General features: G+C 39.9%; 1 protein-coding gene across 1 annotated transcript in view; it reads right to left on the reverse strand.

Moving 5' to 3' along the window:
* The window catches only part of UTRN (utrophin), a 501,770-nt gene that overhangs the window by 78,098 nt on the left and 396,110 nt on the right, over positions 1-27,562 (reverse strand). The window contains exons 59-61 of the mRNA XM_034766878.1: positions 17,985-18,046; positions 16,323-16,397; positions 9,321-9,522 (exon numbers count right to left, since the gene is read on the reverse strand). Of these exons, the coding sequence (XP_034622769.1) occupies positions 9,321-9,522; positions 16,323-16,397; positions 17,985-18,046 (339 nt within the window). The remainder of the gene's footprint in view (positions 1-9,320; positions 9,523-16,322; positions 16,398-17,984; positions 18,047-27,562) is intronic.

The raw sequence follows: 27,562 nt of genomic DNA on the forward strand, positions 1-27,562 counted from the left end.
CCAAGACCAGTTTCTCTCTCCCTTTGACTTGCCAGCCTCCAATCCTAGTCCCCCTATCCGGGCTCCTTGTCTCAATCTACTCCTTCCAAACCCCAACGTGCTCATTGCCTTAATCTACTCACAGACATCTCACAGACAGGCTGGAAGAGGAAGCTGCCTGATTTGAATGCAGAGGGAGAAAGAACCTCTCTTCCTCCTCTGCATTTGAATCAGGCAGCTTCCTCCTCTATGCTGCCGGGACCTGGATCCGACACAGCACATATTAGCCCAGAGCTGCAACTACAGGTTAAGTCCTGCTCAGCCTAGGATGAAGAATGCCCAGTACACTGAGCATCTTTGGGGAATTTAGCTGTTAAAATATAAAAAGTCTGCACTGAGCATGTGCAAAATGCAATTTTGCAAAGGCCTATAAATTGGCCATTTTTGGGTGTATTTTTACAGGAAGAGGAAAACAAACATCCCTAACACCAAGGCCACACCTCTCCTCATCACCTCCCTGTTCCAAAGCATGGAAATGATAGAGCTTTTCATAGAAAAGGTCACCAGAATTTTTTAGCCTGGGCAAAACAATGTATTTTTCCCTAGCCTCATTTTCTGAGAAACAGCTGAACCATTTTCACTGTTATTTTCAAAAAAATTCACACTTAGCATGGAAAATTTTAGCCCAAATAGTTAAAGTTTTGACAAAGTTATAAACAGCTGAAAACAGGGTTCTATAATGAGAAGTGGATAATCTTAATAAGGTGCAATACTACCAGCCTGACCTATAATTTGAACCAAACGCTCCCGAGTCCAACGTCACTATATTGATCTAATGACATTTGGTATGACACAACTCAGAGGCATCATCGTAAAGATTACATGGACAAGGCAATGTAATTTATTGTGCAGCTATCACTGTAGCAACTCAAAGTCATGATTTTTTGTTACAGCACTGTGGGATCCTAATGGAAAAGAGTCCATAAAACCACTATAAGATATGTTGGGGTAAAGTTGCCAGTTCTTGATTAAAACAGCACAATATGTGAGCCAGGAGGAAGACTGGAATTCACTGCCATTTGATCTAATTTCAAGTAAAAAAAAAAATGGGACAAGATAAAAAATTACAGTAAATACAACATCTATGAATGGATCACTAAATTTTACAACAAAGCCACGATTCTTTGTAGGAAGAGCAAACTACAAAAGAAAGATAATGAGGTGGCTCTAGGAGAACAACTTTGAGTCTTACAGAAAAGCTTGGGTATAGAACATTACCTAGCATAAACATCCCAGACAATTGGACATACAGAATGCAAGAAAAAAGCACACCCAGCCTTTCAAACAGGCATTCATACAGAAAGGACCGCTCACTTTAGGAGACCTAGACATTTGAAAAGATTAAATTTCCCTCCAAAATACAACAACCTGATAAAGTAGTTACAAAACCAGCAGAAAATCCATACAAGTTTCCTTATGGATACTATGTGGTTCATTTAGGGGTCATGGACCACCATAGGGAAATATACTATACACCAGGTATTGTGTACCCTTAACACATGTGAAGCAACTGCTTCAGGGGGTTCATAGCTTATTAGTCCATTTCCATATAAGTGACACACACATTTCCTAAGATTGGACAATATATGATAACCATAAGAGAAAATCTATTTATTTATTTACATGTGCTTTCAGATTAATTAAATTTATGGAAGTGTCCTAGTGTAATAATCTACCTGTGAGATTTATTAAAAACCCATACAAAGTATTTGACTTCTCACACACACACTTATCTTCCCTCAATAAGACATTTAAGACTATCTCACATTGTACCTACAAGTTATATTTTCAATACTGTATTTTTAAAGGTGTTCTGGACTAGCCAAAATTATCTTAAGGAATCAAGTTTAAGGCTGAAACATATTTACGGGCAGATGCTAATCAACAAAATAACCTTTTGGTCCTTGAGAATGTAAAGGTTGCAGGGAGTCCGCTTCTTTTTTCTATCTAGCTTGAAGAATTAATAATTCTCAATGTGTCAGAAAATACCAAACACAACAGACTTCATTGTTGTCAACTATCTCTAAAAATAAATTGCTTTTTAAATGGCCACATACATCAGTAAGTGAGCTTTATTACAAACTGGGAAGTTGTTCAATCTGCAAACCACTAATTAAATCTCAGGTTGATAGCAGATGACAAACAGATGCTTTTGGAGGAAGTTTAATGATTTGAAACACTGTATACATATAACACCAATGCAATAAACAAAGGAAATGTCAGGAGACAAATTATTTCCTTTCCAAAGGACATTTCAAAAATGGCAATTTAAAATGGTTTCCCAATCTTTAATATTTATGGGGGTGGAGAGTGAGGGGGGGAAGATGGAAAGAGTACTTACTTTGAGAGTAAGAAATCTAATATTTTTCAAATTGGTTCCCTAAGACTTCTTTAATCAGTCTGAAGAGTTTAGTTTCAGACATCATATCAACACTTTCAACACAATAACCAAATAATGTTCCAATGATAAATATGTAGGAATCAGAATTCTCCTTTGACATTATCCATTTTCTGATACTAAGCATGCAACAGCTTCCAAGTCAAGGAATGTATCTGAACCCGTCCCCCTCTCTGTTCTCCACTGATACATTTGTGATGAACTGGAAAAAATATCTGCACTGTTTCTTATGACTATTGTGTGTGTGTCTCAGTTTCCCTGTTCAATTGTGTATTGCTGCCTGCCTGAATGCATAGAGTTAAATCGAAGGAAGCTGTTAAGAGGCTGATGAGAGGCCCAGAAGGAAAGTCAACTAGTGTCATGATAAGATAGCCAGGTACCCAGCTTCAAGGGAGTAAAAATAACAATGGCTGGGCCATCAGTTGAGGGGAGAAGTTACCTAGCTGGGTCCATCCAGACTAGGATATCCTATGGATGACTCTGGAGCTGTAGGATTATTCCACTTTGCAGAGTCCTAGAGCCCAGACTCAAGCCTGAGCCCAAATGTCTGTACCGCAATTAAACAGCCCCCTTAAGCCCAAGCCTTGTGAGGCTGCGTCAGCCCTCATAGGCCAGCCACAGGTGTCTAATTGCAGTGTAGACATACCCTCAGAGACAAGAGAAGGCTGCAAGGAGCCTGGGCTTTTTCTCCCAGCTCAGAGATGGAGAATAAGCCAGACTTGCCCCAGTGATGAATAGAGAGGTTAAACTTAGGTAAGAGAACATGTACATAAGTCTCTGTTATTTTAAATCCACTTCGCTAAGAACTGTGTATCTTTTGGGCAAAATAAATCATGCTTTGTTTTGAAGAAGCTGTCTCTTACTGCAAACGTGTGCTGTCACAGGCTTCCAAAGAGAAACCCCATGATGTGGGTGGTATCTTAAGAGACCTTGGAAGGCAGGACTGAAATTCTCTTATTTCTCCACAAGCAAGGCAGCATTGTCAGCATAATCTTGGCCCACAGTACCCATCGGGCTGCAACCAAAGATCTGATCTGAGGCTGGGCAAACTGTGGATGCCACCCCAGGAGAGGAAAAGGCCTGAGGCTTGAAGTTTGAGGAGGTGCACTCAGAAAGACCATTATTGCACCTAGGCTGGTAACAGTCAGATTCGTTATCTTAGAGCACAGGTTTCAGACCCTTCTGTGGCTCCCCTTCCCCTAAGAGCTTCACAAGATAAATACATGGTAGGTAAAGTCCCTCCCTAATTTATAACTGCTGGTTGGTCAATCAAAATGTAAATGAACCTAAGAGGGGTGAGGGAGGAAATTCTCCTCAGTAGGTTGGAAGAAGGGAACTTGGCACTGGGGAAGATGGGAATCCCTCATCTCTCAGAGGCCCACTCTGCTGGGGGGAGGGGGGAAAACCTTCTGGGCCCACCCCAACTAATCATAAATATTTGGGTGACAAGAGCATATGGGGAGAGTTTATGTGCCCCCCATATGTACCCCTTCCTGGGGGATCATGAAGGAGAAGATCTGTAACGACGTACATAGAAACTGATTAGTAATGCTTTAATGAAAACTGTATATTGGTGTGATTTTGGGACTGTTTTACTGTATGAAGTTTAAATCAATAAGATGTAACAGCAGATGCTCTATCTTGCAATGTATGTGGGGTTGCGGGGAGACAAGAACCTCCCTGGAGTACTTGGGAGATGCCTCTGCTCTGTTCATCTTGAAGTGGTAAGAGATATGTGATGACTTGGGGAATGTCTATGTACAACATATGAATTCTGACTGATTTTATGAAATCTACAAATTAACCTACAGTGTGTATTAAAATCAGCCATGCGCTGACAGGGATCATATCAGATATCACATACCCTATCTGGAAACAGCTACAGGACAATCAAAGCAGTCATTTACATGGAATGACTCTGCCTGGCAATACAGTGAAATTTGGCCAAGCTGCAGGAAACTGGTTTTCTGTCCAGTTTATCTGCAGGGAGGAGGGTTGGAGAAATGGAAATGTTGCAGCAGCAAAAAAGCAACAAAGAAATAATGTGTTGGAACTGACTTCAAAAAATTCAAACTCTGTCTGGAACACAGAGACGTACTTTCCAAGCTAGAAGGAACCTTTTGATCATCAGATCTGAACAAGCTAGAGGGAGAGTGTTACAGGGGCTGAGAGAATGGACCTGAAAGCTAATCAGGAGGAGAGGAGGGTCTGAAACCACTGAACAAACCACCCAATGAGCACTCAGGACACTGGAAGGAGGGATTTTGTGGGCAGATTTTGTTATTTTTGTATGGATCCTTGCTTTCTCTATGAATGGAGTGCATGAGTGAATGAGTGAGTGAGCGAGCGTGTAAGAACATACTTTGCAAAGACTCTGGGCTCCCTACTAAAACTGGCATATGTCCCTATGGCATATGCCCCTGGAGGATTAAATGTGTACCCACGAGGGTGGAGCTCTGGGAAAGGGTGTGCTTAACCTACTGGGGAGGCTTGGGGTTCAGCATTGGTCTTGGGGCCTAGGGCAGCTAAATCACGGGGCTCCACTTCTGAGAAGGGGTACTAGGACAGGGAGTCTGCACCCTGGGAGTGAGCCTGAGAGGCTAGAGCCAGAGACGCGGCCTGGATGCTGCTCAGACTCAGTGCGCTGAATGAGAAACACATGGGATCAGTGTTAGGATCCAAACAGGTGAGTGTGCAACAGGGGGAGCTCAACCAAGGCTGTGACAGAAATATAAGCTTGGAAGAATTTGATTTAAGGGAGAGTAAATATTTCACTGTATAAACACAAACCGTAGAAAAATATTTCCATTAATAAGAAGCAAAATTTACAGATAGACAAAGTGAGAAACTGCTACTTAAGAACTTAGAGTCCCATCTTACTGTGTATAAAACGTGTTGTAATGAAGGCTGCATAAAGCACGTATTTACAACTCTGTTAAAAATAATTAGGGTCTGATCCTTCTCCCCTGAATTTTCTGCACTTGTGAACATTAAAATGATGATAATTCAAAAAGTGGTTAAAAATAATCAAATTATAAAAAAAAAGGAGACTCAGATTCTGATAAACCTACAGATACATAACTCATTATACAATAAATAAATAACAGATGTTCCCTGTTGTAGCCCTAGAATTGTGGAGTTATTTAGATAGACTAACTGATTAAAAAAATTCTGAGACACAAGGTGAGTCTTTTATCAGACCAACTTCTATTGGTGGAAGGTACAAGCTTTCGAGCTACCCAGAATTCTTCTTCAGGTTGGGGAAGGAAGTAGAGTGTCTGAGCTAAACACAAGTTGAGATAAGATTGTTAAGAAGGGGTAACATATGGTAGGCAGTCACTTGAAATGAAATGGGCGATAGTGGTTTAGATTGCTACTCATAAAGGGTTTGAAGTGGGCAATTAAGGGTAGAAGGCAGTGTGGCATGTTACAAATTGTTGTAATGAGCCATAAAACCCTGGTGAAGGCCATAGCTTTTGATGTCTAGCAGAGTTATGAATTTAAGTTCCCAGACTTGCCTTTTGAAGGTGTTTTGCAAGTTTCCCTTGAGGACAAGTATTGAATAGAGTGATCACTTTGTGAAAAGTGTTCACCCATGGTTGCTATGGTGTTTTTGTCTTTTATCATTTTCCTATGAGAGTTCATTCAAGAACGTAGTGATTGTCTTGTTTCACCCACTTAGTTGCTATTGGGGCATTTGATGCACTGAATGAGGTACACCATGTTTAGGATAAGCATGTGTAAGACCCATGAATCTTGAAAGGTGTGTCGTGGAGTATACTGATCATTGTAGAGAGATACCTACAGGTTTTGCATCTGTTGTTCTGGCAGGATCTGGTGCCACTCTGAGTTGGTGTGTCCTGGTTTATGGGGAGTTTGCTTCTGATGATGAGCTTGGCAAGGTTTGGGGAGTGGGGAGATTTGGGTTGTCTAAAGACCAGAAGAGGGGCTTCCTGAACGATTTCTTTCGGGATATTGTCCCCATGAAACGTGTGTTGTAATTGATTGATGATACCCGTATGGGTTCCAGCGTGGAGTGGGAGGTGACAATTATGGGGAGTGCGGTCAGTGGGTTTCTTTTTTCCTACAGTGAAATGAGTTCTCCTGGGGTATTTGGGTGGCCCTTTCCATGATGTAATCTACTCTTCTGGTGCAGCATCTTTGTTTGGTGAAGGAGGTTTTAAGTGTGTTAGGTATGTATCTTGGACTTTCTCCTTGAAGCAAATTCTGTGGTATCTGAGTGCCTGGCTGTAGATAACATATTTCTTGGTGCGTCTGGAATGGTTGCTGGATCTGAGGAGGTAAATGTGATGATAGGTGGGTTCCTTGTATATTATCGTTTGCAGCATTTTTAAGCGGACCATGCCATGGTGTCCAGTTGATGCTGATGTGGGAGTGGTCTAAAGAGATTTTGATGGATGGGTGGTGGTGGTTGAAGTTATGGTGCAAGTCCCTGAGGGAGTTTAGTTCATGTGTCCAGGGGGTGAAAATATCATCTATGTATCATTGGTTTTGTGGTACATTTTTCTAGAGATTCTTCCTCAAGGTGGCCCATGATGAGGTTGACAAATTGGGGAGCCATCCTAGTACACATGGCTGCAAAGTGTTTGTTATTAAATGCGAAGTGGTTGCGAATGAAATGGATGAGTTGGTGATGTGTTTTGGCTGGATTTCTGAGCATTGTGCATTATCTTGTGTGTGTGTTTGAGGCAGGCAGTGATGCAGTCATAGTGAGGGATATTGGTGTATAGGGAAGTGATAGTCATGGCAAGGATGGTGTTCTGAGGGAGGACGTTAACATCATGGAGTTTCTGGAGTAAATTGGTAGCGACTTGGAGGAAGCTGCCCCTTTGTCGAGAGAGTAGTTTAAGGGTGGTTTCTATGAGTCCTGATACTTCTTTGGTAGGAGTGTCATGATGGGTCTGCCTGGGTTCCCTTGTTTGTGCATCCTGGGAAGCACGTAGAAGGTCCCTGGGATGGGTTTGTGGGGGTATATGGTTGTAGAGTTTTTCTTAAGAGTTTTTGGGGAAGGATTTGATGGTATCTTTAAATTCCATAGTAGGAGGTGAGAGAGTTGTCTTTGGCCTCGTTGACACAGTCATCACAATTAAGGACTACACTCGTGCCCCTTTTGTCTTCAGGTTTGACCACAATCTGGTGGTTGGATTTCAGGGACTGTGTAGCTATCCCCTCAGTGGTAGAGAGATTGTGGTGGATGTAGTGTCCGTTGAGATTTCACAGGCAATTTTTTTTCCCCTGAGGCATTTGGTGTTATGATCCAATGTGTGGTTTTGTTCTCTGGGAATCAGATGATTCTTATTTCTGTCAGTGGGGATGTGGTAGTTGTAGATGGTGTCATCTTTGTTGTGAAATAATTCCTTAAGGAGGAATCGGCAGAAGAATTCTTTTAGTTCTCTTCATTAATATATTATCAGGTTCTGTGGCTGGGCAGAATCAGTCCATTGGAGAGTTCAGATACTTCAGTTCTGGTTAGGCGGGGTGGGCAAACTTTTTGGCCTGAGGACTACATCTGGGTATGGAAATTGTATGGTAGTGAGGGAGGGGTACTCTATGTTGTGTAGCATGGGAGGGCTCTATAAGGGATGTTACCGAGGGGGGGCGGCGGCGAAGGGAGGACTCATGGGGTGTGGTGCGGGGGGGGGTGTCAGGGGGGGTGGAGAAGGGCAGGGGGGCGGCTTTACAGGAACTCTGCCGGCAGTGACACCAAGGCAGCCATACCAGGCACCACCACGGGTGGAGGCACCCTAGCTGGGATGAGTGCAGCCCTTGGGCGGCTTCGAGGCTCCCGAGAGTAGGCCGTAGGAGACCATGAGGAGATCGGGCACGCTGATGCGTAGGGGTGGGTTTCCAATCCTGGAAACCGTGTGGTGAGGTAACGCCTGCGCAGTGTGGCTCTGCATGCTGGAAGATGGTGCTCATCAGGGAATTATGAGTCGAGGCTGGGGAGTGCTGGGTGGGGCAAGCCCCTGACCCCACTCCCTCGCAGGAGCACCAGGCGGGCAGAGCGGAGCAAGCCCCCGACCCCAATCCCCGGTGGGAGCTCGAGGGCCGGATAAAAATGTCTGATGGGTGGGAAGTGGCCCATGGGCCGTAGTTTGCCCACCCCTGTGGTTAGGGGTAGTCTTGATAGGTTGATGTTGTTAGGGTGTTGTTCAGTGTCCATGCTGTCCAGTGTCCAATATCTTGATTTCTGCAGGAGGCAGTATTCAGTTGGTTATGGAGTTGTAGTTGGTTTCCTTTTTGTTTTTGTGTTGGATGGCCGTCATCAAGTTTTTTGACAGTTGCTTTGTAATTCTGGCCATTTGTTTCCTTTAAATTTGGAATAGATGCTATGCAGGTTGCAGAATTCTCAGTGCTTCTCTGGTTCTGCAACCAGCACAGTAACACCAATTGCCAAATAAAGGACACACCTCCTTCAACCTTTTTATGCTTCTAGGGTAGCATACGTAGCTATATTACACACACACCTACATATATATGCTTGTATTCCAGGGCTTTTGAGTAGGTGGGATAAGAAACAGACCATTTTAAGTACCCATAGTATCACCAGTGAATCAAACAAACTCATAGTAACACCAGTGACTCAGACAGAAGCTTTACCAATAGGAACAAATGCATGTTTTTCACTGAAGTATTAAAGTTTTGCTATCATAGCTTCTCTCTCACCACACCACCCTTCCCAAAAAGAAAATCATAAAAAAAAAGGTAGACAAATCTAGAGTGCTATGCTCTAGTATTTTCTTTTTTACACACATCATGTCAAGTACAACCCCACTGAACTCACTGTACACATGATATACATTTTGTGTATACTACATTGAAACAATGAGCTACATGCTGTAAGTAAGAACTCATTACTTACGTATCATACACGTTGAGCAGCCAGTTGAGACACATATCTACACAGAGAGGAACATTCACCATGTCCTTGTGCTTCTCTTCAAGTCCAGTGTACGTAGTAGTGAGACAACTGATCACATCCTGGACACCGAGGAGCTGGTCATTTTGGCTCAACTTGTGCTCTTTGAAAACTTCATTTGTTCTGTTCAAATCCAACAGGTCCACTAATAACATAATAAAAAACAAAACAAATAATAATGATGCCTCATCACTGGATTCAGTGTTTGCCTCCTGAATCCTCATGTCATTATAGCATTAATTAAGGCAGGTTAGCTGAAGCAGTGGCTTAGATGTATTAACACTGGTGAAGCACTCCTATTAAGCAGGAAGCTACAGCTTTGGCTGTTTTTGTTTCTTGTTTGTTTTCTGGGTTAATTTGGGGTTTTTAATCTTACAAGCAAACAACAAAAACATTACGCTACTCAGCATACTGTTTAAAAACAGCTTATGAGAATTGTATGATCAGAGAATTCTGCCTTCAGCTGCAGAATTCAGATGGGATTCCACTCACTTTACTGAGAGTCTTCTGCACAGCTCAGAAGGCAGAATCTGGCCTTGACTGCTAAGGTGTCAAACTAGCATTGAAGGGCTCTAGTAGTGTAAAACTGTGCAAATTCTTTGATAGTAATATTTGACAGTAATGTGCATTAGGGATGCAATGAGGACTGATTAACTGAATAGCAGATGCAGAATTATGAAGATTTAAATGAAACTAAGGGGAAGCAGCTTGATGTAATTTTCCAGAAAAATATGTAATTTTCAACTTATATTTTTATCCTATTAGTCAAGGTGATAACATGCATAGTCATGCAAAATCTTCAGGCTCCCTCCATAAAAGAACACACTTCTGCTATGAATTTCTGATGGATAACAAGGAGTGCTGATACCAAAAAGCACACTCAAATGTAATAGTGATCATGAAAATCTAATTATCAGCTGGATGATGAGAAAGAAAAGAAGGCTTTTATTGAATTCTTCCAAGTCACTTTATGTAATGAAAAGAGGCATATCTTTGTCTAAAAGGAAGGAAGGACAGTAAAAGCCAAATGGTTTCATAATTCTCAGTGACATCTTTAACTACACAAGTTGGAATTTTAGCAAGAAGTAGTGGCAGTTTCCTGGCATCTTTTCCCATAGTAAGTATCTATAGCATGAATTTCAAACTCCATCATTCAAAACTGTTTCTTTGTGGGCAGAGTTAGTAGTGCATTAACAGTATAGATGTCATTTCTCAATGGAAATAAGACTTGACAATTTTAGGATGAGTTATAAATTGCTGTATATCAGTATAAAATAAGGACCCCAGGAGGGCCTAAGTCTTTGTGCAGCAGGGGATGCAGCGTCAGATTGGTTCAGCATGGCCTGTAAAATGAGATACACAGAAAACAGACACCATAATGGCAAAAACTAAAATGTTACTAGATGGCTAGCTATCTTTCTTCTGCCTATGAGTAATTCAATTGAACCTCAATGTTTTCTTGTACTACACAGAAGGAGATACATTGTTTAAAGAAGCCTACGTTCCCTATTCCCATTTTGTCCAATCCATTTTCCTACACATCTTTGTAAAAATGAGAATAAGGCAATAAAAGATTTCCTGTACATGGTTTTCCTTGCTTTTCCCTTTCCAAACACATGCATATTGTACTCTGACTTTACAGCACTGATCCATATAGGTTTTTTTTTGAAGGAGAAGTTATTGTCAGATATCTCAGGCTTGGAAAAAAAAACTACACATGCACAGGCTGGATAGGGGAGGACTCTAACTATAGCAAACCATTTGTTGGCATCGAAGCTACTATCCCTTGCAGTATCAGGGTAACATTATACAGTAGTTGGAATGAGTGAAATACACTCAAAATGGCACACAAGAAAATTAACATTCAAAGATTGAAACATACACAGTACAATAAATCTTTTATTTCATATTTTGGGGAGTCAGAAGCAAGAATATGAAGTACTATCAATCTTCAAACATACCAAGTCCAAGCAGGTTGAAGAGTATGTCATTTTTTTCACATCCAGTGTGTGTGAAATACAGGAGAGAACTCAGAATTGTCAGATTGTCGTAACTGGTGTCATTATAAATTGTTTTATTATTCTTTCCATGTTGGTAACTGCAGCTTCCCCAGTATTAAAATAGAATGTCTTCATCCTTGTTAGTTTATTTCATTAACGCAATGGGAACTTCCCACCCCTTTTGTATGCTAAAATGGAAGTAATGGTGTCTGGAACTGGATGTTCCTACCACAGTGGCCTTTGCAATGAAAACCGCTGTGCAAGAAAATAATGGAGTTACTCTGTTGACTGTAGGACTTGACGTGTTATGCTTATGAAGATCTTCTATTAACAGCAGTGCTTAAGATACTGGAGGAATTCAGCTTTTAGCTTTATACCTCACAATACATGAAAGAACTGAACACACTTTAAGGGCAGTAGAGTTAGAGCACTTAATGGAAATATTTTATAGTTATGTAAATTAAACTAATAAATCAATGTAAGTGTAATAATGTCTTGGGTAAAACTAATTGCTTGTGGAGGTAAGAAGGAATTTACCCTATCCCAATGTACAGCACTGCTCATCTGGCTAGCTGAATCTGGACATAGGAGGTAATCATGCAAAGCATTAGGTACTGTCCTCTGTCAGAGACAGTATATTGAATTCTATAGACTGGTGGACCAGGTCACAACACCACTCACTTATGTGAGTGAAGTTCTTTCAGTTCACGTGCAAATCTACACCATGGACAGAGATCATCTTTCCCCACGGCTGGATTCACTTCGCCATTCCCGACAGAGCCAAGGAGAGAGGATGACACGGGGAAGGAAGCAGTTTCCTTACCCAAACAGGCTGGGGTGGGAATTTACTGCAATGGCACATTGAAGGAACATCACTGAAGTGTATTTTTCCCCTTCTTTCCACTTATGTTTTGAGTCATTAAAAGGTAAGGTCCCAGTATGTTTGTGTAAGGCCCAGTGATGGGTTAATCCAGCCCTGGCATCCACCCCACATAACATATGAGAGAGAAAGGGCATGTCCTCATGTAACCTTTTGCAGATGATAAACTGTTCTTTATTTACTACAAAAATCAATTTATGGCAGAATCTACCTTCCAAAGAATAGACTAGAATGGAAAAAAAAAAATTCTGCCTGCTTACTACTAAAAGAAAAAAATTCTCTCTTCTCAAAAGGTCAACTTTTTAAACGCCACAACAGCAAATAAGTTAGGGGGACAATTTTGTGACGTACCCCATCAGATTCATGTAAATGAACTAGATCGGTCTCTGGCTGATGTACACATCTACGGATAATTATATTTCGCACTGAAATAGCATATTACATGCAAAGATCTGAAAGCACTTTATTAGTATATTATACTAGTTTCAGAGATGGATGAATATCACAGAGAAGTTAAGTTTCTTGCTCAAAGATGCATAGTGAGTCAGTGGCAGAATAGGGGAATAGAACCCAGGAAGCCCTATCTCCACTAACCTGCTCTTACTATTAAAGTTCTATCTTTCTGTTGAGTGGACACAGATTGTAAACGGCAGCCCAAAAGCTGGATTCCAGCAGGGTCCTGAAATTATGTATTAATTAATTGGGTTATGCAGCTCTACTACTGCGTTACCAATTTACACTGCAAAGTCAAAGTCCATCAAGTGTCAGTAGGATTAACACTCCTGCTTCAGCTTTGCCCTTGCATTCTTCTCAAAACGGCCTTTTCAGTTATACACTCTGCAGCTGTGACAGCAAATTGGCACATTTTACAATCTAGGATGACCCTATTTGTAGTGATTCAATTTGACACTTTCTTTGCCTTAGTGCATAAGCCAGACATAAGCCTTTCTGAAGTGTTCTACATTCAGACACCTTTAGAGACATTCTACATTTAAATTATGAGAAATGATTTTCTTTTTTCAATGGAAGGCAAATGACAACTTGGTCCAAGGGGTGAATGAGAAAGAGGCACAGCAGACATGTCCACACTCTTCCTAAAAAACCCCAAAATCAAAAGCAGAATTATGGATTTCTTATTTTGACTCTCTTCATATATAGGCTACCCTGGGTATATGCTAATAGGGCGCTCTGAATATCTCAGTAGTAATCCTAAGAACAGAAATGTTCTAATTACTATGGTCACAAGGAATCAAACTGCAGCCTGTACCTTTGGCTGGATGTTAGGTGTTCATTTGTAAGCAAACAGTGACAGAAAGAATAGCATAGATTTTTGATAGCATTTATAAAATCAGGCTAGCAAACAGAGTTTGGGTAAAGGAGGCAAGAAAGTGTGTTTGGAAGCTGAAAATTCCTCCGAGTAGTTTGCTTTGAGGTGCAAACAGCAATGTGTTTCTCAGAGATCCGTGTGCCTCCTGAGTCCTCCTCCTGTATTAAATAAATCCATTTTCCAAAACACATGTACAATTAAGTTAGCAGATTTCTTTGGCTGTCTCTCCTTTCTTCAACTTGATAGCTACATTCTCACACAAGAGACAATGAGACTCAGGAGATAAGAGTTCTATTCATGGCTCTGTTGCTGGTCAGCTTGGTGACCTTGGGAAAATAACTTCATCTCTCAATGACTCAGTTTCCCCATCTGTAAAATGGTAATAATACTTACACCTCTTCTGGAAAGTGCTTTGAGGTCTATAGAAGAGCTAAGCAGGGCTTTGGAGCTGTGCTCTGGCTTTGCTCCAGCTCCAGGCAAAAACCTGCAGCTCCACTGCTCCGGAGCTGCTCCGCACTCCAGCTCCGAGCTCCGCTCCAAAGCCCTGGAGCTAAGTACTGTTATTACTGCATCTTCCCATTTTACAATGGGGGAGGAGGGAAAGGGAAGGCGGTTCTTCTCCAAAACAAGCACCATGAATTAAGATGGATGGTTAGTATCTCCACTTCAATTTTGCAGAGGTCAGGCTGAAAGTCAGCACTGCGTTTGGATTTTGAGAGACAAACTCTGTAAAGTGACATTTTTCAGCTGAGTCATTTGTAGTCATTTTGCACTTCATTAGGTCTGTGGAGACTTGTACTAACCAGTCAGCTGGAACCTGGGCATGCAGCTAAGGTTAGAGAGCTGGAACAAAAATAAAAGTGCTACCACTAACCCACTGAGCACAGTCTGAATATTCTTTTTGCACCTATCACATTTTAATTTCTCCTTCCTTCTGATAACTGCCTTTCAAATGGCTGCTGCAACCCCTCTTTCCAAAAGATCCAGAAATGAAGGCATTCTGGTGTGAGACACACCCCAAGCCTTGCAGTCCTGTTGTCAGAGGTGGGAGACCAGCCTGGTCCACAAGTAGTGAATCTGCAAGCAGGAGTTCTAACCAATCGTTTGCTCCATTTGTACGTCAGGCTGGCTTTGCTTTCCTCTCACTTCTTCCCACATACTCTACAGGCTACTGTACTGTAGACACATGACAGTTGTTTATACCATTTATAATACAAGAGACTGATTCCTGAGTTCAAATCAGAGGATCTACAAAAGTCATACAGTATTTTAAGCCAGTTGTTGCCAAGTTTATGACAGATCCAAGTCTTGGCCGCCTCATGCACTACTATAACCCCCTCAATACCACACACTGGCATGGTTCCCATAACACGCCTGTTTTTATCCAATCTCTCTTTTAATTCCTGCCTTTCTCCCTTTTCTATGTATTTAGTGGCTTTTCCTTTCAACTTTTATTCTTTATTTTACCTTTAGCTGCGTCTCCCCCAGGCCCCTCCTCATTTCCTCATCCACCTTTTTCCTCTAGTTTCCTCTTCCTTCCCTCGTCCACTTCCCTCCCTGTTTCTTCCCCATCTGCAGCTCCCCTCCCCTTCAGCCTTCTCCCTCATAAATTTAAAAAACAAAAAACAAAACCCCATCAAAGCACTACTCATCATTTTCCACTGAAACCCACCTCCCTAAGAGCAACAGACAGCAGTCCAAGGCCAACTTAACTGCCAAAACAGGATTTTTCTGTTTTTCCTTACCCTGACTATTCGTAAGAATTCAGGGGAAATGCTGAGTGAAAGGATGAATCTCAAAGAATGCTACGGCCCTGAGCAGGCCACTCAGATGAGAATTTGGGATCTCGTTTTGAGGATGAGGAAGCAATTGACAGTTTTGAATCAGAAGGACAGTTCTAAAAACCAACCAAACAGAATCCCCAGATATGCTACTTCTAAGGCTACCAAATCTGTACATGTCAACCTTAAAAACAAGCCTTTAAACCACGCTATAATAATGAAATAACACAAAAGGACTTCTCAAAACACTGTGCAATACGGAGCAGGTGCAATGTACTCCGGCTTTCTGGCTACCTCAGAGAAAAAACACTATATAAAGTGAAAACTATTGCCATTAGTAGTGTATTTGTTTTTCACAACTTTCCTTTATTTGTAAGGAAAGTTTACAACAAACCCATCTAATAAAGTTAGAAAATGGACTAAAGTAAACTTATAGACCTTTACCTGCACCCCAACTCTGAGCAGTTTACATCCATCTCTATTTGAAGTTCACACAATAAAAGTCATGTTCTATATGGTCAAATATTTTTGTGTTAAGTATAACAGTTATAAAAGATGATAAAATAGCCCAGTATTGGACATGATGATCAGAGCTCAGCTTCTTAACAAGAATCATTTCCTACTGCATAGTATCACTTCACACTATGGATTGTGTATATATGACACACATTTTCAATTTTTTTCCCATTTGCTTTTCAAAAAATAACCAGGGGAGAAAGCATGTTAGCTTAGCTGCCTTCCTTTGTATTCATTAACTTTATTAATTCATAACAGTGACATGGGCCATGGGCAATTAATGTCATTTTGTGGTGTGAATGACAAACTATCAAGGAGACATCTGACCACCCACCTTTTTCTCTTTCTTTTTATTGCTGTTAGTGTCTTTAGGATCAGGCCCACCCTCCTTCCCACAAGTACTGTACAGAGTGATTAATTCATTTTGAAGGATAAACTTACAACATAATGCTTTTTGCAATCTTCGGATTTTGATGGCTGTACGGTATGCAGAGAAACGTACGTTGTTCAAGTCAGCTGAAATATTACGGAGTAGAAATATTAGTTGTTTCTAAATAAGCACCAATACCAAGAAATTCACAAGTCTTCCTTGACACAATTTCCTAAATAATCATATATCAGTAAAGTTTGAGGTTAATTTCATTTTACAAAGCTGGAGAGGAGGAGGGAATACAATATTTCAAAACAAAATACAAAGACAACCATGGAGTTAGGACCAGAGCTAAAACCCCTTAAAGTCAACAGAAAGACTTCCCCGGACTTCAGTGGATCAGGCCCTTAGACATTATTACACTGTCAACGGTGTGCTAAGTATTTTCCAGACAAGATGAGGAAAAGGTCCATCTCCCAAGGAGTTCACAATCTAAAAACAGACAATGTACAGATGAAGGCTAGGGGATATGATGCAACAAATGTCATAGTGATTGAGTGGTGAAGTTTAGCAAGAGTCTTACAAGCTATGATTTCCGTAATGTCATGATTATGTTAACAACTCTGAGATGGGAACATGGATGAATGGACAGGTAGATGGGCAGTCAGAAAGAGATACACCTCTACCTCGATATAACGCTGTCCTCGGGAGCCAAAAAATCTTTCCGCGTTATAGGTGAAACCGCGTTATATTGAATTTGCTTTGATCCACTGGAATGCGCAGCCCCGCCCCCCGGAGCACTGCTTTACCGCGTTATATCGAGTCGCGTTATATTGAGGTAGTGGTGTATATACTATCAATTTTACAAACTGTTAAATATAGTTATATCTTTTCTTATTTAATAACAATTTATCCTTGCATTTTTCAGACAGAGGGCATTTCAGAGTAAATGCAGATGTTTACGTGGGCATGCTGCTGAACCAGCCCTACCCTATCATCATAAACTAGGCTTTATTGCTCTGAGTCATTGCAAACCATAGCATTCTACAGGCTATGCATCCTTGCTTAAATGCACAGGAAGTCTGAGTCCTATGATCACCTGAGGATAGCGATATAACTGCTATTTAAAATTAATTAAATAAATAAAATACTATATTACAAGGTAAAGTCACGGAAAACATTCTATTGAATTAAAGTTGTTTACTGAATAACAATACAGATTGTATGATTAAAATATCAAGTTTCATAGCTCTAAGTTTTCAGTCACGTAGCAAGATATGCTTAGTTAAATTCATGACAGCTCAGTCATGGTCACCAGACAATGAGAGTTTCAGTCAACCTGTTAGAAGCGGTCCCCAAACTTTTCTGGCTCACGCCCCCCTTACCCCTGTCTGCATACTGCCCACCAACTGGGGCCGGGAGCGGGGCTACGGCTCGAAGGGAAGAGAGGAGATGTGGACAGGGGTAAGGGGGCCGAGGTCGAGGCCAGGAGCAGAGCCCTGGCTGGGGGTTGAGGCCAGGAGCCGGGGCCCCAGGCCAGCAGTTGGGGCCAGCAGCCAAGAGCAGAGCAGTGTGGTGCTCCCTCCCTGCCCCCCAGGGGAGCTGGCTCGGGCCCCAGCTGCACCCTCGTGAACAGTCCTCAGTGCCCCCATAGGGGGGCATGCCCCACAATTTGGGGACCTCTGTGTTAGATGAACTCTATAAAATTGTTTATGTAAAGGAAGTGTACTCACCTAGGGACTGGAAGAGTTCAGACATTTTAGGATGATCCCAACAGGTTGTTTGTGTCTGGTGACTATAGGAGAATGAGAGAAGCAAAGTTTGAGGAAAAAAACAGGAAAAAAAAAAAACCCCCAACATTTTGTGGCACATACAGATTAAACTCTTTGGTTATACGCAAAACAGAAAAATTCCTCAGTTCTTATATCAAATTACAAGATTTGTATCATCCAGTTGCTTGAAGCATTTGATCAAATAATAACTTGTAAGATAATCATCCCATATTTAGCATCCACAAGACTGATTTATTTCTGATCCTTTTTCAGTCCTACTTTTGTCTGTTCTTTCTCACTGTATCAGTTGGACTCTGCTTCTGAAACCAAGACAACTAATAAGGTAAAGATGCAAATTCCCTGCTGTCTCAGCATACCACATTCATTTTTAAATTTTTGAAGTGTTTTTACAAAAGGGAGGCTTTTATTTCATAGTCTTCATTATATATTTGCAATTAGTCAATATCAGAATACAAAAAGTGATCTTATGACTTATCCATAACGCTTTTAATGAAGCGCATAATGAACTTTCCCACATGCGTATCTGTAGCTACCTAATGTCACAGGATGACTTTCTGCATTTATGCTCTCAGAACATAAAGATACAATGAGCACCACCTTTTAACAGCACTGGTTAATCTATCAAAGTATCATGTATCCAGCAATGTGGATAAAATGCAGCTTATCTCATGCTCAATGAAATCTCAATTTTTTCATCAGTGATGTTTTGGTTCTATTTCTGTATATTAATTGCTGGAAAGGTTATACATTCATACCACACACACGGGCATTTAAATTTAAATCAGATTAATTAGACAATTAATATACTGGATGTTATACTAAAAAGACCACAACATTCCTGCTAAGAATTAACTAGTTAGTACTGTAAATGAAATGATCCCAGGTTAGCGAATTAAGCAATATTTAATGAAGCAGAAAAACCTACTGTCTTTAATCTTTGTTTTCATTTGAACTTGTCAGCAAGCAGACACAGAGAAGCATAAACAAATGTTTTCATAAAATCACTTAATTTCTGAATGAATAAAAATGTTACCATGTGTGAGAAAATGTGCTAATTGTAGCTTTATTAAGAGAGGACAGTAATTTGAGGACTCTATATATTTGTCATACTCTTACAAAAAGGAGGGGTATTTATTTGAACTTGTCAGCAAGCAGACACACAGATAAGCATAAACAAATGTACAGAATAAATATTCAGAAACGGCTACATTTTAACTCTTGACAGTTTTAAAAGGTTCTCTGCTTGTTGTACTTTTTTTGGTAAAAGTTATTTAGCATATTATAACAAAAAGAGGTGGGATGATACTGTGACTAGGATTTACCAAAGAAGTGAGGGGGGAAACAAGAAAGATGTCAAAGTTTGAGAAGCATCCAAGGATTCAAACATTCTTTTAAAAAAAAATCTGGACTGAAAGTCTCATGAAAATAAACTTTCTTGGGACATTTCTGACATTCAGAAGAACTGGGTTTCTTATAAAAGAGTATCCAAATATTTCAGAACCTTAAAGCAGAGAAAGTTTGTTTCAAATCTGGCTGCCAAAGCTTCCTGGGCGGAGGAAGGCACTTAATTTGCCCATACACAGACGCTTTTGTTCTTAACTGAATTACAAGATGGTATTTTGCCATTGAACTCAGAGGGCCATATCTTCAGCAGGTGTAAATGGGTGTACCTCCCGACTGATAGCAACTGAGGATCTGGCCCAGTCATACCTTCAACCACTACTGTACAGAGAGGAAGCATTTGTTCTTTTTTACTAAATATTTCTAGACAGACACTTGAAGGCAAAAAAACAGCAGCACACCCAAGTGACAGGACTCTGCCCAACCTACGGATTAGTCTGTTGGATCTGAATTCAGGAAAGAATTAAGCATCTGCTTAAACTCTATCCACCTCTATTCAGGAAAGCAATTAAACATGTTCTTAACTTTAAACAAATGCTTAAAGTTACTGATATGCTTAAATGCGAAATTTCCTGAACAGGGACTACTTCCTAAACTGCAACCCGTAGAAAGGTTTCAGTTTCATAATAAAATTATGTGAACTGAACACAAGAAAGTCAAAACCTTGATATCCTGGACTAGAAAATAGTGTCAATGCCAAAAGAAACACATCCAATCATCAAAGTTTTACAACTTCTAAAAAGAAGCCTTAAAAATGCCATTAATGTATGTCCTTGTCTACAACAAAGTCACCTGAAAGAAAACAGTAACATTTCTAGACTTGACAGTTATTCCCTGTCAGACAAACTAATAAATCAGCAGTGAAACCAACTCAGAAAGAAAGAAAACCTGTGTTTCTTGGTCCACTATTGGCACAGGGCTACGGCGATTTACTGTGCTGCATTCTGAATGATTCTAGTGCAGCAATAAATTAAGATTCCTAAGGCAGGATAAGGGGCCTGTATAGCTTCAGTAAATGAGAATGGAAAATGTAATATAATCGTCTGCATTGATCAGCCCATTAAGTAATCTGAAAACTAGTGCCTCAGCTACTCTCTCACGGAGGATGTAGGAGGCTGATATTGCCAAGTGTCTCCAATACAGTGTTAAGTGAAATGCTGTCATTATCACCTCAACTGTTTATCACTGGCCTACATAACTAGCATCAGTTGTATCCATCAAACCGTATGGTCACATCTAAAATAAGGGCCATTAGTAAAGCTCATTTAGGAAAGCTCATTTGAAGCAGTAATGAGTCTCTCTCTCAAAAAAAGTCGCTGGTGATTTACTTGTCAACATCATAAGTGAAAAGTATCATCTGGCACAGTCTGCATTAGGGTCTGGATTTGATCTGACAGACCTGAAAATCTCTAAATTACAAGCATAAGTGGAAAATGGTAGTTTGAGAAACGCTTTTAAATACTTCAGACTTGCATCTGAAGAAGTGAGGTTCTTACCCACGAAAGCTTATGCTCCCAATACTTCTGTTAGTCTCAAAGGTGCCACAGGACCCTCTGTTACTTTTAAATACTGTTTATCTCAGATTTTTAAAAATTAACATTTCAAATGATTTAAAAGCTCAAATATTTGTTATAGTCCAATCCCCAGATGGAAGTGCATGTAATAGATCACTCTCTGGTTCCCAAACCCTGTTAATCTGACTGTCTTCAATGGGACTATTCACACACTTAAATGTAGGCGTGTGCTTAAGTACTTTGCTGAATCAGGGCCTCTGTACCTCTGTCAACTCATCTGTAAAACAGGTATTATGAAACTTGACTAGCATTTGTGAGGTGCTTTGAGAACCTCAGCTGAAAGGTGCTATAAAAAGTGCAACATTTTAGTATTAGCTCCTATTACCTATCAAAAATAATGATGAAATTATATTGCCAATGATGGCTCTAAATTTCTCCTCCCGAACAGAAAACTGTTATATTCTACAAGGCCCAAAGGAGTGGTATTTTTCTCCTTATTTAAGAACTACTGTATAGACAATTCAGTTCAGTATATTTATGACAAAGGGGGAAGGAACCTAAAACAACTTTTACATAAAAAAAAATAATCACTTCAGAACATCTTATTAACATTTACTGTGGAATCTTTGCTGGCATAATCACAGGCAATCGGGACTCCTGGTCCTGTAGGATTAACATCCCCAAAATTGGATAACTAAGTATTAAGAACAGTCTGGGATCCCTGGATAAGTTTTCTTTCAATGAATAATAATAATTATATCATTATTATTAAAATTACATATATACTTTTCTGTGGCACTCTAAGTGAAAATCTCAAAGGGCTTCTCAAGTGTTATTTTAGCCTAACCATATGCCACATGAAGTGGTATTTTCCTATTTAAATATGGTTAAAAATGAGAAAGGTTAAGTGAATCTGCCCCTGGTGACATAGCCCAAAGGTAGAGTAAGGATTAGAATTCAGGAACACGCTCTCCCGATGTTCTGTACTTTGCACTACACCTCGCTACCTCACTGTAATGTGATAACCACCTGGACAGCTGAATTTTCCCTTTGACATGAAAAGACAAAGAATATCAACATGAGATCTGTGCTATTTATGAAAATATCTTCCCAGAACACCACCATTTTCAACAATTATCCCTATAACTCTGCAAAGAGCCCCTATTTTTCACCAGTTGAAGTAGCGCATTCTGAACATGCCTGTTCATAGACTTGGATTTTTAAAGCTCTCTCTCACTCCTTTCATACTGGTATGCTTTTGGTCAAATGTCATTCCATCTGTTAGTAAACTGTATGAGAAAGGCAACCCGATGACCCATAGAATTGAAAATGGAATACAGAACTTTTTCCCTCTAGGTCACTGATTTAATATAGCTCTGTTTGAAGTGACCAAAAAGTTATTACTATTGGATAGCTGGCAGGTGTTTACATGACATGAATTTGGTTGTCTAAGTCTTATCCCCAGAGGACAAAGCTTCACATCATAAAACCACCACTCACAGTTTCCAATCTTGTTGGCAGGTTTAGCTGGGAGGCTTGCTCCCAGCCACAATGTAGACATTCCCTGAATGACCCAAGCATTGGAGGTGATCCATTCAGGTGAAAGCAGCAGTGCATTGTCATTGCTGCTGCTAGTGGTGTCACTGTTCATGTTATATCTATTCTGTGGATTACAGACTGCAGTTTCCAGGGCAGTTAAGCTGGCACCTTTCATACACCACATATCCAAACACAAAAAAGCTATATGAAAACTGCAAATGAGGGCATATTGGATAGGACTGTAAAAACGCTACGATAGCTTCTTATTAATAAGGAGTTAAAAAGGAACCAATCTCAATGTTGCTATTTCTCACTACAAAATTGTGTTTGATGACAATTTCATAACACACAGGGACTTTTTATGTGCACACAAATTGAATTTCATAGGAAGAATGAATGCCTGTGCAGGTAACCTTAACATGCAACAAATAAGAATGTCAGTTAAAGAGTCATTTTAAGGGTTTCAAAATAGGAGGCAAACAAGATACACCAATTTGTGTGGATTTGGTTTACAAAGCAGCCCTCTGAAACAAGACCCATCTTTCTGTGCTGTAGACACGTTAGCTTTTGTGCTACTGATGCATGACTAATGCAAATAGACCAACCTATAAAATCTGTGCTTAGAAAGTAAAGAGGCTCATAATGCTGGATAGACTCCTGCACAGATTACGTGGACTTGCAGAGACTGGGGGTAGAACTCTCTTGCTGTGTCCTGATACCTCTTTTATGCATACTCAAGCCATAGTGACCAATACTGGTTACGACTGCCCAGCAGGGATATCTTCCAGGCACAGTAAGGAGCCATTGGATGCTTCTTTGCTTTTCTGATATCCTGGTTAATACAGGAATAAACATGCAGAAAAGAAACTATTTTGATAACAAAGAAAACCAAGAAAAACTGTAGTAAAATTAAGACTATATTTTTCCTTAAAACATTAAAAAAAAAAAAAAGAAACTTGTAAAGGGTGTTGTACTGACAGCCTCAGGGACCAAAAATAGCTACAGCAGGCAGCAGCAGCCACTACAGGATAGCTCAGTGCCACTACAGGATAGCTCAGTGGTTTGAGCATTGGCCTGCTAAACCCAGGGTTGAGAGTTCAATCCTTGAGGGGGCCACTTAGGGATCTGGGCAAAAATCAGTACTTGGTCCTGCTAGTGAAGGCAGGGGGCTGGACTCGATGACCTTTCAAGGTCCCTTCCAGTTCTAGGAGATAGGATAGGATATCTCCATAATGACAGTGCAACCTTCTCACTATCCTGCCAATGGGCTTCAACTTTTTTCTGAAAGTTCTCCCTGATCAGAGAGGTAGTGAAAATGGGGGGGGAGGAGTGGGAGAAAGAGAGGAGAAGAGATTTCAGTCTCCATTCCCATTTAGGCCCTAACCCCCACTGAGACCATGCAAGGATAACATTTAGGGCAAAGTGTCATGATGGTTTTCACCATACAGCTACCACAGTCAATCCTTAGAAAATTCAGTTACTAGCTCCTTCTCCCTCTCACCCCCCCATACACGAGTTCAACAGTGCTATCAACCTCAATACACACCAACGAACTGAAAAGCGATTGCTATACAATCCTAATATAATCTGTGTTTTATTTATTATGCAAACTATTAGACCCAATTCTTCTGCCTTACCCATGTTGAATAGCACCTTACTCTACAAGAAGATGAGCGATTTCAATGAGACTACTTGTGGAATAATACATTACTCAATTTGGTTGAGAGAGGCAAATCAGGCCTATTATGAATATGCCTCTGAAACAGGTCTGTTTGAGGGGCAGTGGGCAAGTAGGCTTTACAAGGTCTGTAGGAGGGTCCAGAAAGACGTTCCCAACCTGTGGACCATAAGAGGGAAAAAGGAGGTGAGTTCTTCTCTTGTGGAACATAGAAAGTCTGCAGGAGAGCAATTCTACTGCTACAGACATACCAAGCTCCAGGAGGTCCCAGAGATAATCTGTGTGGGAGTGGGTCCTTTCTTATAGCTCAGCCAGAAAAACAGTGACCTGTTTCACTGGCTGCCACAAGGCAGTATTTTTGATACTGAATTCATTTTCTATTGGTTTCGGCAATAGTATGTTGTACATCTCATTCTCTGACAAAAATTAATGACAATATAAAATCATAATCTACAATATTCCCAGCAAGATACATTTCATGAGAAATTTGACACCTCCCCCAAAATAAGACCAACATCACAGCAGGAATGGATTTATGTATAAATAAAAATAAATAGAACTGGTTACAACTCATAGTGTTACAACTTAAAAACCTGAAAATTAATAAACTGAAAAAATAGCCCATGCCTTCGATTTTAGAATAAACTGGAGGCAACATCGAAGTTTTTGTCCTCAACTCTTTTAGACAAAGTTTCAGATGCCAAATGTATTATCATATAACCCAGGTGTTATCAAATCCACTTGGTGATAAACTTTCTAATAATTCCCTTTGTCAATTAATACATTTTTAACATTCGTTGGACATGTCTGTTAAAATGATAAGTAGTGAAATAGTTAACAGTGTTGCCATTTAAATTGTGATCAATAGGTATAACAGTTGACCACTCGATTGAGTTGAATGGGACAGTTCACACATTTCAGAGCTTTTGTTTTAGGCTGATTGCAGCCTCAGGAAAATAACACCCTCTAGTCATGTTATCAAGGTTTTCTTCATAACAATGAAGGTTAGAAGTGGGAATTATTTTTGTAAAATTCCCTAGCATAGACAAGGCTAGAGTCAGTTCTAATACTGATTGGCTCACAAAAAATATACCCTGGCATGGTGGTAAGCGGCATTGTATTTCTGAAGATGAAGTCTTTTGGATGGGATGTAAAACTGAAGTTGTGATCTCTAATAGTCATTAACGATTCCATGGCACTTTACAAGCTGGCACTGTTGTCCTGGCTAAACTCCAATTGGAGGAATTACTTCCTGCCTGTCTAAGCCCCTCATACAGTTTCATCTGGATACAGCATATTTAACTTCCTTTCTTAAACTATTGCAAAAGTGTGCCGTAAAACAGCTGGCATGCTGTTGTAAGGGGAGCTGTATTTCAGTAGTGGATGGAGTAATTTCTGTACGTATACTTTGAACCCCCTCAGGACAAAAAGCACTACCTGAAATTCTTAATTAGAAAATGAAGGTTAGTGGTAACTAAAGAAATAATCTCAAAATTAAAACCTGTATCACATTTGGAGTCAATTTAATTATTATTTTCCCTTCAGCTCATACAGAGGATGGTATTATGAATGTGGCCAGAAGGAAGAAAAAGATTTACTTCCAGAGTCAGTGGATTTTTTTCTCTCCCCCAAACTAATCGTACAACAAAGATCAGAAGAGAAAGAATTGTTGTTCTGAAGGAAGACTTGAAAAGTACAGCCACAAGATTTCTTACCCTGGAGAGTTAAATGTGATATAGAAGGGGATAAAGTAGCTTTTAAAATGTTTTGATGATGCTAGGTCCTTTTCAAGAGCGTTCAGAAGTATGTGATTATGGATCTTGAAATTGAGTAGCTTGATGATGATGATTGCTGAGACACCACTGCCCTTAAGTAAAATGCCTTGTACAATATTAAATTTGCTTTGATCTCTCTCATTTCCTTTTGAGTTCTTCTGGACAGTACAAATACCTAATACATTATAAATGTAGAAAGACATAACTGCAATATGATTAGTTGTGGTTAACTGAATAACACTGAGAAATGTTAGGGTACTTATTTCTTTCCTCCATTCCTTTCACCTGATGACATATTCGTCAAATTTATTTACAGACTGTGAATTTTAATGGCTGTATATTTCAATGTCATTTTTTAAAAAACAAGTGGACGTAAATTTCTGTGTTTTTTTTTTTAAATTTTTGTATGAATATATATTTTCCTAAGTTTTATTTTTGCATCATCTGTATGGAGGGCAAACATGCCTTGTTTGCGTTAAATGGTTATAAATAAAAAGTTATAGAGAATGCCCATTAGAGCCCACACATCTTTGCAGCACAGCCAATGAAAAATGCTTTCAATTTAATGCTTGCTCAAAGAAATCAATTTTTGCCTCTCATAACCATTTCTCCAAACTTATCACAAACAATAGTGGATTAGTAAATACTGTGAGACCTATGTTCTATCCTTCTCCATATGGCTCATTAGTCCCAGTCTCTTGGACACGTTTTTGTCAAAAAGTTCAAAAAGAATCAACTTTCCTCAAGAGCATTTAGATTCTACAGATGTAGAGCTCAGTCGCATCCTCAGTTTCAAACACCATCCACTGAATTCTACTGCAATAATTAACCCAAAATGACAGAACTATAGAACTATTTGGTAATATTTTGCATTAAGAAGAGATAAAATAGAAGTTAAATAGGACCAAGAAAAATCTCAGAAGCCACTTGGCAACTTATTTTATATAATAAAAGATTTGAATGGGAGGAAACAAAGTAACAGACTAAATTGTGTATGTAAACAAACATGTATGTTCAATTCAACCAAATATTTTCACTGTGCAGAGCATAGACACAAACAGCTTCATAAATCTGGGCTCTAGACTAGAGAATGAATTTCACTTCCAAGGAAACAGAACTTCCTTTCCCCTTCAAAATACTCCGCTGGTTACCCACTTGCTCAAGTAATAGGGGGCCAAAAGGGTTCTGTGCAAACCTCTTTCAGGCACATTACATGTACTTGAATAATTACAGGACATCAGAACCAGAATGCACATCAAAATTAGCAAACAGGTAGGGGGAAACAAGCCAGCAATAGAACCCTCTTTTTCTTTGAGACATTCCTGTCTGGGCACGTAAAAGCCTGTTACCATGGGCATCAGGCAGGAGACAGAACAAATGCTACTTATCTCAAAATACAGACGTTTTAAATCATTTTGACACTCTCCTTACTTACAGATCCGTTGAAGGCTAAAACACACCCTCCCACCTTCTGAGAGAGAGTTTCCTAATTTGTGAGAAACACTTCCCTAATTTGTATTATAAAACTTGTAGATGTACTTCAGGATGTAGTATATTTTCAAAAAATCATCATCCTAACAGGTGTACCTCTGCAGTATCCCAATTCAAAGG

Source organism: Trachemys scripta, chromosome 3 (assembly GCF_013100865.1).
Source record: "Trachemys scripta elegans isolate TJP31775 chromosome 3, CAS_Tse_1.0, whole genome shotgun sequence".
Classification (NCBI taxonomy): Eukaryota; Metazoa; Chordata; order Testudines; family Emydidae; genus Trachemys; species Trachemys scripta.